Below are 17,674 nucleotides of genomic sequence, written 5' to 3'. Positions count from 1 at the left end.
TTTCCTTACTTAATATCTGGGTGTTTTCTATGGTTATGTTGTGTTTATTTGATTTGCAGTGTGAAGGTATTTTTTTGTGTTCTTTGAATCTGGTTTTCATTTTTCTGCTTGTTTTTCCAATATAGAAGTCGTGGCAGTTGTTGCATTTTATTTTATAAATTGTATTAGTGTTGTGTTTGTCAGTGTAGTTTTTACATAATATGGATTTCAGTTTTGTGCCTGGTTTTTGAATAAATTTGGTGTTTATTGGAATGTTGTGTTTTGTTATAAGTTTTTTTTCCAAATGTTGGTTTTTTTTTTTTTTTACTGATGTCGGGGAACATATGGTATGCAGAAATGTATCTTGGGATTTATTATTGTTTGTTTGTTGTTGATCTAGGTGTGTGTGTAATTTTTTTTCAAGTTTTTATGAGAAATTTATTGATGTTGATGAAGTTTTGTAGAATATAATCACATTTTGGTTATGATACTTTATATATGTGTATATATTGCTATTTACAAGTAAGTGCTTAAATTTGCCGTTTTCTTTGAAATCTAGAAAAGTAAATAAAAATATGTAAAAATTATCTTTATTACTTATAATGTTGTAGTCTGTTGTATCTTGGGATTTATTGTTGTTTGTTTCTTGTTGTTCTAGGTGTGTCCGTATAATTTTTTCAACCTGTTTTGGAGGAAACTTGATGTTGATGAAGTGTTGCTTTATTTTGTTGATTTCGTCGTTAATTTTACCGGGTGAACATAGTTTTGTAGCTGTGTTTATTTGGTTTCTGAACATGTTGAATTTTTGTTTTGTCCCAGGGAATGTATAGTATGGGTGATATTTCTGTGGCTTTTTGTTTTGAATGGTGTATCGGTTCTTGTGATCTTGAGGTTGAGAAATGCTATTTGGTTAGTTTCTTCCCGTTTACAGGTGAACTTAATGTTGGGGTGTATCGAGTTAACGTGATTGAAAAAAAACCAAGTGTGTGTTCTGTAGATGTGAATCCAATAACTGTATCATCAACATATCTGTACCAGTATAGTGGTGGGTGTAAGGCTGAATTGATTGTTTGAGACTCAAGCTGTGTTACAGGAATGTTAGTTAGAACTGGTGACGGAATTACCCATACTTAGGCCATTTATTTGTAGGTAATTTTGGTCATTGAACAATGTTAGTTTTGGTGGTAGCGAATTCTATGAGTGTAGCTAGGGATGTGTATCAATGGGTTGGGGTCTTGAATATAAAATTCTAAAGTTATCTTGCAGGCTTCAGCGGTTAGGATTTCTGTGAAGAGGAAGATTACATCAAAACTGGCTGTTAAGGCTTTATGATTTAGTTAAGAATAGATTTAAAGTTAAAAGAATCTTTGAAAAAGGAACCAGCTGATGTGATTTTTAAAATATGCCCATGCTATATATTTACCAAGGTTGTAGTTAATTTATTCATAGGTCGACATTATGGGTCATAGTGGACTATCGGATTTGCGAGGTTTGGGGGTGACGTATAGTTGTGGTGTACCAGAGTCAGTCCTTCATAAGTAAGAATAAAGGTTTTCTGATATTTGTAGTAGAATTTTGTTTAATTGGTTTTCGAGTTTTTGTTGGATTTGTGTATTGGTTTAAATTTATATCTGATAAGATATTTTAGTTAAAGTGCTTATGCCCATACCAGCCATCTTGAGAAGACATTTTTACTTCAAGTGAGTTTCTCGTAATCACAATCTTATTTCTACCACAAACGAAAATACGTAAAAGGAAATTTAATATACAGAGCAGGGAACGTAATTTTATAAGAACAATGGTCCATCGGTGGGACGGCGGTAATTTTACAAACTTACAATGCTAAAATCTGGGATTCGACTCACTGCAGTAGACACAACATATAGCCAAAAGTTGTTTTCTTCTGAAGAGAGAAAGAAAGAAAGAATTAACACAATCATTGTCTCTTACGATACGCCATTAAATACCTAAAAATGGAAAAAGAAACATTGTAGGTTTTGTGATTGTTTGTTTCGGTCTATGGAGGAAAATATGTTGTAGGTTTTATAATTATTTGTTTCGGTCTATGGAGGAAAATATGTTGTAGGTTTTATAATCATTTGTTTCGATCTATGGAGGAAGAAACATATTGTAGGTTCTATGACTGTTTATACGGCTATCTGCACTAGTTGTCCATAATTTTGTATCACTTGCTAACTGACATTACCCTCCTGAAGGAGAGAACATTTTGTTTTCATTTAGGGATATGGTGCGTTTTGGCATTTATTTTTGGGGTGGATGGGGGTTGAAATTTGTAAGCTACACCACTCCATTCAAACAACACCTAAATCGACCCTCCCCTAAAATGTCACCTTTTAAATTATGTTTGTCTCCTTTCAAGTATTTTTCCTTAACTCCTTATAAATTACCTCTACTCTATAGTATACTTTAAATTATGCACCCTTTCTTAAAATAACGCATGCGAAATTACACCTCTCCCCTCAAGTAACACTTACGTTCTCACCTTTCAAGGTTTCCTTGTAGTTCAGCGGTAAGCCTAAGAATGTACAAAGCTAAAATTAATGGTTTAATTCCCTCGGTGGACACAGCAGATAGTCTGATGTGACTTTGCTATAAGCATACACACAAAGACCTTTCAAGTAGCACCTTAAGTATTACATGTAATCTGCAACCTTCATTCTTAGCTTTTGGATCCCCAGATGCTATTTGGATCTGAACATGCTATTTGAGTCCAAAATGTTGTTGGTATCTCCAGATATATTTGGATTCTAAGGTGCTATTTGGATCTCAGCATGGTTTGGATCCAAAGATATTATTTGGATCTCAACAGGCAGTTTGGATTCCAAAATCCTGTTTGCTTTGTGAGTGTTCAATACTTTAACAGTAACAACCACCAATGGGATTTCAATTTTTTTAAACACTTATACATGACTACATCTACTTTCGCCCTAATTTCCACAGTGAGTAAAAGAATATCGATGGTATATCAACCAGCGGTCCAGTTTTAGCGAAATACTATTCCGACACCTGCTTTGATTTCTTTTGAAGTTAACGCAAAGCTACAAGAGAGCCCTCTTGTTTCTTTTTCCATTTTTAGGTATTTAATGGCAAGAGACAATGATTGTGTTTACTCTTTCTTTCTTTCTTCAGAAGAAAACAACTTTGGGCTAATGTTGTGTCTATTGCATGTAGCTATCTGTGCTAGCCGTCTGTAATTTTGCATTGATATATTATAGTTAGTTAACACCACCAACCACCGTCTCTTGAACTACTCTTTTACTAACGAATGCTGGGATTTAGCGCGCATTATAATTCCAAGACAGCTGAAAAGACGACGAGCATGTTCGGTGACAGAGATTGGAACCCGCAACCCGCAGATTGTGAGCCGAGCGCCCTAACCACCAGGTAATGTCGGAACATTGGCTGAGATGCCTAAGAGTAAACGAAGACAGTTTTTATTGTGTGTGTTTTTGGTTTTGTTATTCGGATACAAAAAGGCTGACTTAGAGCAGTTAAAACTATAGGTTGAAAGGACGTGAACATACATAAGTATTGGTTAGGATAAGCAAACTAAATTAGCAGTTTCTAGCTCATGTTTTCAAAACAATCATATGGTTGGATGGTATTCATTGACAACGTTAAAGCACAAATTTGCTAATCTTCATGAAATTCTCCTAATTAAGGAACGTTCAGCGTCACGTAATATAATCTTAAGCAATTAAGATATGGCTTAATTGAGTGCAAGTGGGTGATGACAAGAAACAATTAATCTAAATTCTATAGTGTTGTTATAAAGAAAATTATTAATACTGTTTCAGAGAGGAATACTGCCACCATATATTTTAAAGAATCTGGTAGGTTTCGTAAAGTAAAGGTATGTCGAGAACAATAGGAATGCAGTCCGAAAGTTGATGCTGGTTACCATCGAGAGTCACATTATCAGTTGGTGTGACTTGTTGGTATGTTTTAACAAAAGTGACATGATATACAATCAAAATTATCTTTTGTGAAGAAAAAAAGATGCGACAAAACAATAAAAAAGATTGAGCATGCAATTTATGGCAATGAAATAAAATGGCGGCCAAACTGTTAGGTATACTTATAGTGTTGATAAAAATTACAGCACAAACTATTCATTAGTTAGCTAGGCCGCGTGTTTTATTTTACCCACTATCATGCCCAAAGTTGAACAACAAACGCGACCGGGATAACTAATGAATGAATATTAGCTGTAAACTTCTTATTCATGCTGTAAGTAAAGCCACCAGTTTGACTGACAATTTTGGTTTCATTCCTTTAAGTTGCACATTCAATCCTTTTTTTTTACAACGCACCGTTTTTTCACATCTGAGGTGTTTTTTATTAGATTCATTTTACATTTTTCTTCAGGATAGATAAAAAAGAAGAAATAAACAATATAAAAAATAAACAGTCACGTTTTTTGAATGAACTGTATATACCGTTGGTGAAGCAACATGCAAATTCATATTGTAAATGCTTCTCTATTTTCGCTTTGCTACACCAGAGGTGTATCGGGTTACTATCACTTACGAACTTGTAGCATACATCTAAAGCACGGTACAATTAACCGATCAGTTTTACGATACTACTAACGGATAAAATATTAAAAAATGTCTTCTGAACAGTTATCGTTGTTGCGTTTTAGAGCAAAGCCACATTAGGCTGTCTCCTGTGTCAAACCCCAGATTTTAGCGTTGTAAGTCCCATTATTAACATTTTTTAAGTCTTAGTTTCTGTTTCGTTAACTTGATGTTTTGATCTTTCACTTTAGTGGTTTTGTTGTTAGTTCATTTTTACTTGTTCTGGCACTTTTTGGGGGGGATGACGCGACAGTGATATCAACAGTTAAAGCCATTATGGCAGTTAAACGCAGAAAATTTAACTACAATACAACAAATACCATTTAGCAGTAAATGAAAACTTTATGTTTACAAACATTTCCTGTTTTACATTTTGTGTTTTATGAGCGTTTTTCTATTCTTTTTTTAACCACTACTTCGCCCCCTATTGATTGACCTTCACCAAATTTTGCATGATGATTTGTTGGTCTATGCAAAGATACATAGAAATTTGCTATTTCACATTTTATGTTTTGCGGTTTTTGTATGTGTTTTTTTACAATTACATGTAAGGAAAGCAACTTTTCATGTCCTAAGATAACCTTGCGTTAATCATGAATTTACAATACTTCCGTCCAGGGGACAGGTACTCCAACTAGTATTTTAATAAACAGTTTTCAATAGCCATAAACAAGACAGTCCAAAAATCAAAAATGCATAAGAGACTTCACCGGCTACATACATTGTTGTAACTAATTTTCATAAGGTTTTCCAAAAAATAGATACGGAGTTAAAATTATTCGCAAAACTTGGAAGCAGCAAGAAAATAAACAAAAAAAAACCAACTGTGATAATATATGTTCTCCATTTGAGTTATTTTGTATAGTTACTTAAATATCTTAAGATGGCGCTATCACACACACTACTGGCTAAAATCTTAAGGCCAATGAACAAAGAAAAAATATGCATTTTGCGTTGATAGACTCAACCGCTTATTTAAGTAGAGCTTCAAAAGATGAAAATAAAAATAAAAAACGTTTTTAGCATTTAATAGGAAAAGTGTTAACACTATGAAATTAGCGTAAATACCAGCTGGTCAAAAGTTTAAGACCACACTGAAAAGAAGTCCTAAACAGGATAGGAAATGCCCAACAAGTGGTCTCAGTAGTGAGATGCACGGCCATCATTGCGAATAACTTCAAACATTCGCTTTGACATGGCCGATATAAGCGTTTGCAGAAGGGTGACTGGAATGTTATTCCAAGTGGTGAAGATGGCTTCACGAAGATCATGCACTGTTTGGAACTGACGTCCATTTCTATAGACTCCCCTTGCCATTCACCCACAAACATTTTCAATGGGGTTCAATTCGGAGGAACACGCTGGATGGTCCAAAAAAATCACGTTATTCACAATGAAAAAGTCCTTTGTCCTGCGGGCATTGTGGATTGCAGGAAATTTTCTTGGGCCGACCACTTGAAATTCTCGTTCCGTATCCCTCAGGGTTTTTTTTAAGAAATTTGCAACAGCAGTTTTATTACGCCCAATCTCACCAGCGATGACACGTTGAGAGAGACCTTGCTTTTGCAGCTCGACAATTCTGCCACGTTCAAACTCTGTTGACTTTTTAGCCTTTGCCATGTTTTTACCCAATGTAACACAGGAGATGTCAGTGGGAGATGTTGACAATGCATGAACACAAATGACTAAATTTCGTTACGTATTTATAGATTAACACTTCGTTTTTCTCTTTTCATATTTTCATCTTTCGAAGCTCTACCCAACTAAGTGGTTGAGTATAACAACGCAATATGGATATTTTTCTTTATATTCATTGGCCTTAAGATTTTGGCCAGCAGTGTATATCTAAAAGCTCGCTATAACACAGTTATTAGGCTCTTAATTTATCACGATTAGAGTCAGTAAGTAGGTATTTGTACGTGAACTTACAGAAGAGGTCTGTGGGTGCACAGAATAAAATCAGGTTTACTATTTTTGTACACTAGGCGAGCACTACTCTGTAACCACTGCCACTTGAAGTCCTTGGTCAGAAGGCGATAGGCTATTAGACCAGAAGCACCAGTCTTCAACACTATAATAAAAAATACATGAAACTAATTCCCTTTTTTGTCTAATAAATCTAAGCTTCTCAAGCAAACTTGTAACACTTTATTAACGACTTTTAAATTTTTAACTGAAAGTGTTTTTACCACGTTCACAACAGTGAATTAATTTCATAACACGCCGTTTGTCATAAGGAAATTGGGTTTTGAAAAGTTTTGGTTTTGAAGACTTGCTACTATTTCTTTATGAAGAAATAATCACGTCTGTTGGCTGAACCGTATCTTTCATATCACAATGAAATTAAGTGATTTAGTATAATACTAAAACACACATATATTTGATGGCATTTTAAGAGTTAACTATAAAAACACACACGGAAAACTGTTCGTTATGCCAGTGTTTAATCCTTAATATTAAGTTCACTTCGAAGTGACTGCTTAACTAGGTTTGGTTTTCTATAATCACATGAAATACAGTTTACAAGTCCTTACACTGTTTACTAGATATAAAAACAACAAAATCATAGATTACAGCTCAGAAAAAAGCAGCCTTTTTCCTTCTATAATTACCAATTATTATTATTATTACTGAGGTTCTATGAACTGCAAATATTATATCTCCTATTTTTTCTTTTCATATCGTGATCCCCCTTTACAACAAATATTTATTGAAAAGAATGAAATATAAAATTAATTGGATGTAAAATGTTCAGGTAATTGGAATCAAAGAGATGAAAAAAGAGCTCTAATGGAGTTATTTCAAACCATCTACTTCTGAGTTCTGTCGTGTCATAAATTGTTGGTAAAAGACTATGTAACTGATAAGATATCAATAATCTGGAGAATCGAGAAGATTGTTTTTGATTGCAGTCCTGTTTCCAAGAGGTAGATTTCTTCACGAGCATGATTTAAGTAGTAACGGACCAACGTGGTAACTGTTTCGGAAATTTCCTCATTAGAGATAACTCTAGTACAATTCCATAAACCTTTTTACTTGTCGAGGTTGTCTTTTTACTTTCATTTTGTAACTTTTTACTGATTTGTTTTTAGTTTGTCTTTTATCTATTAATTAGTTTTTAAACCTTATTGAGTTATTGATTTGTCATCCTATCTTAGAAATAAATCTCGTGTTATTTTTTTAAAAAACAGTTTTGTGTTGCAATTTCTTTTTCATTCTCTCTCTAAAGTACGAGTAACCAGTTTATTACCTGAACAACATTCCAAACTGTTAACAATTTAGAAGATTTAATTATCTTATCAAGCACTAGGGACACTCCCTCTAGCGAAGACCTGTTATTAAGAAATCTAGTTACAATTCTAATCAGGCAATAAGACTGATAACTTAACTGTCAAGTGAAACCTACAAGTCTCCACTTTATTTTGCTTCTATTTTATTTCCTATGTGAATTGAACCGATATTTATACATATTTAAAAGTGTAAAAACAGCCTCATGTGTCATCAAAATGTACCCTGTTCAATAAAAATTAAATTTTCTTTCCGACAGACCATGCTTCTATAGTCGAACCTACGACCTCTTATTTTCTTTTTCTTTCAAACGTAGCATTTTTACTTATAGATTTATACCTACGTTCTTTTATTTGAATATTGAAGTGCAGTTAGCGGGTGGACCTTATTTAATCTAAATTCACGTCTAGAAATTGTCATCTCTTTTAGCCATTAACTGTCTGACAGTTCTTCTCAATATTTTACATGTAATGATTGTCATATTTAGGTTACGTAATTAAAGTTCATCATATTCACAAACTTACGTTCTTGATGGGCGTTTGCTAAGTACGCTAAGTCATCAAAATGGACTAGATCATACCCTCCTTTGTTAGCAAGGTCGGCGTCACTATAGCCTAGTAGCTGCTTCCCTCTAGTGGGGAGAATCAAATTAAACACTGTATAATATATGTTTTATTTTATATTTGGTTAATTGTCATAAAATTATTAGCGATCATCGCTGATCTATTAAACGAATATCTAAATAATTCAAATGATGAAAGTTTAAAAAATTGCGAGAAAGGTTATCTCTCTATTAGTTATTAAATGGAAAACATTACAGAAAAAATATCAAAAAGAGTTTAAAATTATCAAAATACAAGACAAACTTTCTTCTGTAAGACAAAATAAATAAAAGACGCACATTTTCAGTTATTAAAATATTCTGTTAGATAAAAAACGGTCAATGTTTTTTTTTATATAAAGGATCTCAAATGGAATTTGCTTTTTATTTTTCTGCTTATTATATCAAAATAAAACTTCTTTTGCCAAATCGAAATGTACTAGAATAAGACAATTATATGAAATAATAAAAGATCTTATTAATACAAAATATCATAAAAACGTTCACAAATAATGCTGAATGTATAAAATATTACAGTTTCCTGAAGACAATTCAAATAGATTTATAAAACAAAACAAAAAACAATACATACGACTTTAACCAACTGAAACTAGAAAATACAACAAAAACAGCCATCATAATTCACTTTTAGTATAACACATTGGGCACAAACTGAAAAACCTTTAAAACAAAGCAATAAAAACATTTTAAGCTGAATAAAATAAAACAACTTTAGAAAACACCCATTTTCACTTATGGAAACTACACATACTTCTTATTCTGTATTTTGGAGATTTGAGTTACACTTGTTCCAGCTTTTAGTTCATTTACTCTTACCTTTTAATTCGTGGAGATTTGACTTACACCTGTTCTAGCTTTTAGTTCATGTACTCTTACTTTTAGTTGTTCGAGATTGGAGCTACACGTGTTCTAGCTTTTATTTTATCTACTCGTACCTTTTATTTATTCGAGACTGGTCCTAAACTTGTTCTAGCTTTTAGTTCATTTACTCTTACTTTTAGTCGTTCGAGATTGGACCTACTCCTGTTCTAGCTTTTAGTTCATCTACTCTTACCTTTTAATTCGTGGAGATTTGACTTACACCTGTTCTAGCTTTTAGTTCATGTACTCTTACTTTTAGTTGTTCGAGATTGGGCCTACTCCTGTTCTAGCTTTTAGTTCATGTACTCTTACTTTTAGTCGTTCGAGATTGGACCTACTCCTGTTCTAGCTTTTAGTTCATCTACTCTTACCTTTTAATTCGTGAAGATTTGACTTACACCTGTTCCAGCTTTTAGTTCATCTACTCTTACCTTTTATTTCGTCGAGATTAGAGCTATATCTGTTCTAGCTTTTAGTTCATCTACTCTTACCTTTTAATTCGTCGAGATTGGAGCTACACCTGTTCTAGCTTTTAGTTCATCTACTCTTACTTTTAATTCATCGAGATTGGAGCTACACCTGTTCTAGCTTTTAGTTCATCTACTCTTACCTTTTAATTCGTCGCAGTTTGACCTACATCTGTTCTAACTTTTAGTTCATTTACTCTTACTTTTAATCGATCGAGATTGGACCTACACCTGTTCTATCTTTTAGTTCATCTACTCTTACCTTTTAATTCGTCACGGTTGGACCTACATCTGTTCTAACTTTTAGTTCATTTACTCTTACCTTTTGGTCTATAAATACTGAAAGCAAGTCTATTCTTACGTTTCGTTGCTAGTGACATTCACCTTAGGTCCATGGAGACTAGAGATAGGTTAAGTTTATGCTTGCTTTTAAACATAGAATCTTTATGTGGCATGTCCAAAAGCGATGGTGGACCAAATGGCGTACACACAGCAAATAAAGCTAATGGAGGATTTTCCACCTTTTGGTTTTGACCATGAAGGACTTTGACCCGACCTCTTATATCCAGTCTCTAGAAGCAAAAATAACAAAATATGACTCATGGTGTTTTATACAAATACCTACATTACCACTGTCTCAATTACGCGTGAAAAATTAGTTTTAACTTTACTGTCACAGACAGTAAAACTATATTACAAAAACTACTGGGTATTCATTAAACTTATGAATGATGTCAAGAAAAACTAGGATTCTACTAAAGAATAATTTGCTTTTAAAATTAATGAAATTATGCACATATAATCAACCATGTATAGTAATCATTATATGATAAGCTACAAATAATAATGAAATAATTACATTTCGGTGGATTATTTTTGTAACAAAATGATAAAATCCTATAACCCAAGCGCTTTGGAAAGGTAAACTTTTCGTCTTGAAAAGGATAACTGGGAATAGTGGTGGAATAGAATAAGTGATATGTATAAAAATGAAATTCAGTGACATGATGAAGGTCACCTGGTCTTCCAGGAAATATTTAGTACATTTTTCCCTGTACTATTGCAAGTGTTTCATTTTTGGTACAACGGGTCCGGAGAAGAGGGTTTCATGTAAAAGGTGTTTGGTTTATTATTATTTTTTAATTTTGCACAAAGCTACACGAGGGCTATCTGCGCTAGCCGTCCCTAATTTAGCAGTGTAAAGCTAGAGGGAAGGTAGTTAGTCATCACCACCCACCGCCAACTCTCGGGCTACTCTTTTACCAACGAATAGTGGGATTGACCGTAACATTATAACGCTCCCACGGCTGAAAGGGCGAGCATGTTTGGTGCAACGGGGATTCGTACCCGCAACTTTCAGATTACGAGTCGAACGCCTTAATCCACCTAGCCATGCCGGGCCCCAAGGTGTTAGGAATATCTTGTTTTAGAAATGGTTGGAAAAAATTACGTAAACCGTACTTATGTATTTAACTAAAATAATCGGCCATAAATTATGAAACTAAATAACAACAACAATCAACACAAAAAGATCTTACCAAACTCAAAATTAATAGTTATAATTATAAAGCATCATTATTAATGTTAAATCATTAACATGATTTTTACTGTAGTTGTTGTTTTGATTCATTATTTGCTTCCCACTAACACTCCTGTCCAAAATCTTGGACATGGCCAGGTGGTTAGGGCACTCGACTTGCCATCTGCGGGTCACGGGTTTAAATTCCCGTCCTTCCATACATGCTCACCCTTTCAGCCCTGGGGACGCTATAATGTGAGGGTCAATTTTGAGACATGACACATGAGTATTCTTGAAATTCGACACATCAACCAGATTTTTCAACTGTAAAATCTATTCTTCGTTTATTTCTCAAACTTTTCTTGTCCAAAATCTTGGAATACGGTACACCACCAGTATTTTAAACAAAATAATATTAAATTGTCTGAGGAAGCTACAATATACAAACAGACACAGAAACTGAAAACAAATGGCAACGAAACCAAAGTTTGAAAACGTTCTGGATTTGATTTTAATGAACCATCCAGAAATTTTAAAATGAAACTTTAGAAAATTACTTAAATTTTGTCAGAAGATTTGAAAAATTACAAGAGGCTTCATATAGGCTACCAGAAATTCTCAAGATTTATATCACATATTGTTTAAATATACTCTATACTGTATGCTGTATACTGGTTAACGCTTATACTTTTCTAAAATTAATTATGTATACCAGGATTGATGAGTTCTTATAAAATACTAGAATAAAGACAGAAAATCTAAAATATCTCACAACGTCGTCACTTAACAAAATGACTATACATATATATCGTAATACTCACCAGAAATCCTGACGTATTGTCAAGTAAACAGCGAAACCGGACAGTGAAATTTCTCTCTAGATGATGACAGTTTTCTAGTGAAAGGTTTTTAAAGATTTTTAAAAAAATATTTAACATAGAATAACACTGTAAGTTAATTTATTGATAGTATCAAGTTCAGTAACGTTTAGCCCTAACTAATTAAAACCAAAAATTACACAAGTTAGTGCTAATTTATCTTTTATCGAATACGCCCCGAGCTAAAGGCTTAATTAATGTTAGGCCTCATATTTTGGTGTCTGGGTTTAAAGTCTTTTGTACTATTTTAGAAATCCTCTATTTTAAGAAGTACTGTTGAAATAAGTGTTATACTTTGACTGTATTAATAAGTTTATTAGCCACCATAGTAACAGAACGATGCTTCTTCTCCATAAACATTACCCTATTTTCGAATAAACATTATTCTAAAGTTTAGTATTGTTATTATTATGATTTCCATGTACGAAGTGTCCTTTTTTTCTTGAAGTTGTTTAACCTTAATCAGTTTTACTGTATTCTCTTCAATTAGTTCATGTTTATTTGAGTTATTGGATTTGTTTAAATAAATAAATATAATTTTATCGAAGAATTTTCCCTTTGTTTCCGCCAACAAGGTCAATAATATTTCTTGGTATTTCTCTTTCCTTGTTGGATCCAACCAACTTCAGTATTTATTTTCACTTAGACTTTTCTGTCTTCATTTAACAAATATGAAGATTTCATTTATTCGCATGTTATGTCGTTTTTGAGCCAATATGTTTGTTGATATTTCTATTATTATTGCCCCTTCAGTGGCACAGCGGTACGTCTGCGGACTCACACTACTAAAAACTGTGTTTCGATATCCGTAGTGGGCAGAGCACAGATAGCCCATTGTGTAACTTTGTGCTTAATTAAAAAACACAAACATTTTTTCACGATACCTGTGTGTAAAAATTTTTCGATCCGATTTTACTCTGCAACTAATTCAAAACAAACGTTTTTTATGATCGTACCTTTCCTTAAATGATGAAAAATTCACTTTCTTGTGTCAAACTCACTCTTTATCTCGATGGCTTGTCTTCCGTAAGTAAATTGAATAAGTTATTTAACAAGTTACACATCTTTTTGCATACAACTTAATTTTTTTTTCCAAACGGGTTTACTTTAATTGGCCATGTATTTGTAATGTTAAATCGTAAAAAGTCACGCACTAATGATGCATAGGCAGGAAGGAGGGGGGGGGGTTTACTTATGAAACTCGAGTTGGTTTCTCTCATCTTAAAGAAGCTACTGATAGTAAAAAGGGTTAAAGTAACAGGGCTTTGTTTGATCGCTCGTTGAGATCCCATAAGCACTCGTTCGTTAAGCACTACACAATATTATTCGCCAATCTGTCACCAAACATGCTCGCCCTTTCGGCCAGCCGTGTGAATCATTGTGATGGTCATTTTTCACTCTCAGTTGCTAAAAGAGTAGCCTAAGAGGTGACTAGTTACTTTTCCTTTAGTTTATCTCTTATAAATTGAGAACGGTTAGTGCAGCTAGCTTTGTTATAGCTTTTTTACAAGTTCCACAAAAAATAAATAAACAAATTACTCGCAGAATGAAGGTAATGAGTCCAGGTTAGTGGAAGAGCGCGATATAAAGAAATAGTCAATTATGTTTTTGGTGAGTAATTTATGTTGTTACCATACCGAAACCTTTATAGATACAATTTATGTAAGATATATTGTCATACAAATACTTACATTTATTCAGTAGTAATAACAAACCTTGGTTAGTTCCAATAATAAACTTACCAGGTGAGAGTACCTCTTGGCACGAGAGGTCGCTGTGATCAGCTGGTAGTTGTGAATTCCACATTAGTTGTCGCTGCAGTTCCTCTCTATCTTCTGAGTGAACGAGTTCATATACACTTTGATGGCAAATGTCGGACTAAGAAAATAAAATATTTCAACAGGCATGTAAAAACTGCGCAGTAAAGTAATCTGAATTTTCCTTTCCCAATAAAACGTAAAACTTTTCAGTAATATTCTAAGAGCTACTCCACCTCTATACTAATTCTCACGAAGCCACGCTTGGTGCTGATAAAGTTCAGCACTTATTTCCAGTTCTTTAGTATATTTTGCATACACATAGATTATAAATATTTGGCTTTTTTGTGCTATGACATATTTCTTAAATATTGATTAACGTGCAAAGTTTTTTTCTGTTATGACATAACAATATCTTTCGTAAAGATAAACTTAATACATTTCTTTGACAAATAACTGGAAAGCAGTGGGTGGTATCCAATTCAATCATCGAACTGCCGGCCCTTAAAACCGTAGTGGCATTATAATGTAAAGATCAATCCTATTACTCGTTTTTGTCCATAGTAGCTCAAGAGTTGTCAGTGGGTGGACTTGAGTATCACTTATTACTGTAAAACTTTGGACAAGCAATTCAACAAACAAACAAAATCTTTAATGTGCGACCTCGTTTTGTAATTAATACTGACAGCTTTTGCTGCACAATGGGATGTCTTTGTTGTACCCACTGCAGGAATTGAACTCTGAATCTTAGCGTTATATTAACTTCTTAGGTTACTGCTAAGCCATCTGGTAGGCAGCACTCTGTAGAATAACTTCACTGAGTATATTTTGAACAATGATTCATTTTATGCACATTTCCTGTATAATTTCGTCATTTCTTTAACATGTTAAATTTTACGCCCCCCCCCTCCGATATGGCCTGACTATCTCTTAAGAATTGATAAATTTCACGTAATATTTCCATTGTTACCTGATTATCTTTCTAACAATGAGTCTTCGCTCATTTCTTAGCGACGTAGTGAACATATTTTATGAATCATCTCGTGAAATATGTGCGGTTCTACTTTCCTGCTTTAATAACATACATATGTATATAACATGCTTTAATAACATACATATATATATAACATGCTTTAATAACATACATATATGTATATAACATGCTTTAATAACATACATATATATATAACATGCTTTAATAACATACATATATGTATATAACATGCTTTAATAACATACATATATATACAACATGTTTTAATAACATACATATATGTATAACATGTTTTAATAACATATATATATATAACATGTTTTAATAATATATATATACATAACATGCTTTAATAACATACATATATAACATGTTTTAATAACATACATACATAACATGCTTTAATAACATACATATATATATGTTAAGGTTAAAATTCAAATTGAAATATTTTCAAAATTAAATTTAGATCACTGTTTTTTAATTTCAAAAAGTTACGTCATATAAGCTATTTAAAGTCCAGGTGGAGAAACTTTCAACTCTACACGCGAGCAGGAAAAAACAATGATCTAAAATTTTGGGTATATGTATATATACATATATATATATATATATATTACAATGTTTAAACTCGTCAAACCTGAGATCTCACATCTTTCGTTATGAACAATTCTTCTATGATAAACAATTTCAGAGCTATTGAAAAAACAACTCTAAACAAGCCTTGATTAAAACTACTGGGACTTTTATATTGAAAGTGCAATACAAACTAATAGTTTTGTAACTTCAAATAAAGGTAGATTGATATTACTAGGGTAGACGACTCCAAACATCCTTCAATAATATATGTTTATAATAGCTTGAAGTCGAAAGTACAGGTCCAAACTATTTATTTTTATTATTTTTTCTTACAGGGTCGTTAACGTATGGAAATAGTTATTGTTACTGGTAATGGTTTGGTTTGCTTTCACTTTCGCGCAAAAATACACGAGGGCTATCTGCGCTAGCCGTTCCTAATTAGCAGTGTGAAACTACAGGGAAGGCAACTAGTTATCACCACTCACTGCCAAGTCTTTAGCTACTCTTTTATCAACGAATAGTGGGATTGATTTTCACATTATAACGTCCCCACGACTGAAAAGGCGAGCATGTTTTGGTGTGACGGGGATCCGAACCCGCGACTCTCGGATTACGAATCGAGTGCCTTAACCACATGGCCATGCCGGGCCCACTAGTAACGGAGGCTTGTTGTTTTAGAGTCATAACGTAGGTAGATTAATATGTATAATTATACACGGACTTGGAAGTACATTAAAATACACTCATTTACAAGTTTTCGGCCAGTGGATAGCACAATTGTGGCCAGCTCGAGTTTAGGAATCAACTTTTTACACCATTTATTATTTTATCTCAAATTTAGTAATTAGCAACTTCACTGCCTCACATCATCGCTAATGTCGCGCACTTCATCATTGCTGCAGACTCCGCCCATTTTGTAACGTCAATCTGGTTTATATGTTTGTTATCAAGTGTGCGTTGTTTTGCATGCGCTTGCAAACATATTTTTTATGCAACTTTCAAGTGTTTAAATATATTTTGTTTTTAATCCCATAATATGGATCAGTGGATAATCTGAAAACAAAAGAATCCAGATGATGGTGAACATTCATAAAATAAAGGTAATTTAATTGATTCTGGCCTTACTGCCCAAAAGAGAATGGAATGTGACTGGAAAAACGTGAAACGAGAATTTAATGAAAGTTGGAAGTTGAAATTTGTAGTGATTGTAGTAAATAATAAACCAGTGTGTCTTTTGTGTAACAAAGTTTTTAGGAATAATAAAGTATACAACCTTAAGCAACATTAACAATTTTCACAACGAATTTGATGTAAAATTTCTAGTTGATAGCAAAAATCGTACGAATGAAATCAGCCGTCTGAAAGCACAACTTCATGAAGAAAAGGGAGGCCTAAAAAGATTTTTATCATCGACAGAACTAGTTACGTTAGCTAGCTATAGAGTAGCTCTAGATTCTAGCTCAAAAAAAGAAATCATTTTCTGATACTGAACTAGTAAAAACAATATTGATTGTGGTCATTGAAACTCTGTTGGAGAATTATGATTCAGAAATAAGAGATATTCTTCAAAAGATAAATACTTTGCAATTAAGTCGAAGAAAAATTGTCCGCAGAATGTTAGAGTTAGCGAAAGACATAAAAAATTAGTTGCTTGAACAACTAAAAGACTGTTTGCATTTTTCTTTAGCACTAGAATAGCCAATAGATGTTTGTGACACTGCACAGTTAATATTTTGTGTTAGATATGTAACTTCAGATCTCCAAATGGCCTTTGTGGATTACGAGCTCGAACATGTGGAAAAAACATCTTTGAAAAAATTCTGAAATGTCAAAAAATTCAATTTGGATTTTAAAAAACTGGTTTCTGTCACATCAGACAGTGCTCCCGCCATGACTGAGGCAAAATCAGGATTTGTTTCTCTTTTGATGCAGCATTTAATTGAAAATAATGTGAAGTCCACTCTGCCATATTTCCATTACATTTTGCATCAGGAAAATCTATATGCTCAGATGTCTAAAAGTGATGAATTTAAAAATTTGATGGTCACTGTTGTAAAAATTGTGAAATAATTACAAGTGGAACTCTCTCGTCCACCGACAGTTTGTTGAGTCTTTGAAGAAAAACAGTG

General features: G+C 33.2%; 1 protein-coding gene across 3 annotated transcripts in view; it reads right to left on the bottom strand.

The window, feature by feature from the left end:
* The window catches only part of LOC143258390 (uncharacterized), a 139,667-nt gene that overhangs the window by 22,938 nt on the left and 99,055 nt on the right, over nt 1-17,674 (bottom strand). For all 3 annotated transcript variants that reach the window (XM_076517262.1, XM_076517261.1, XM_076517263.1), the window contains 5 exons: nt 13,958-14,093; nt 12,159-12,232; nt 10,203-10,390; nt 8,393-8,499; nt 6,510-6,651 (listed from right to left, as the gene is read on the bottom strand). In XM_076517262.1, coding sequence (XP_076373377.1) covers nt 6,510-6,651; nt 8,393-8,499; nt 10,203-10,390; nt 12,159-12,232; nt 13,958-14,093 — 647 coding nt within the window. The remainder of the gene's footprint in view (nt 1-6,509; nt 6,652-8,392; nt 8,500-10,202; nt 10,391-12,158; nt 12,233-13,957; nt 14,094-17,674) is intronic.

Source organism: Tachypleus tridentatus, chromosome 8, assembly GCF_004210375.1.
Source record: "Tachypleus tridentatus isolate NWPU-2018 chromosome 8, ASM421037v1, whole genome shotgun sequence".
Classification (NCBI taxonomy): Eukaryota; Metazoa; Arthropoda; class Merostomata; order Xiphosura; family Limulidae; genus Tachypleus; species Tachypleus tridentatus.
This window is presented reverse-complemented; position numbering and strand designations above follow the sequence as displayed.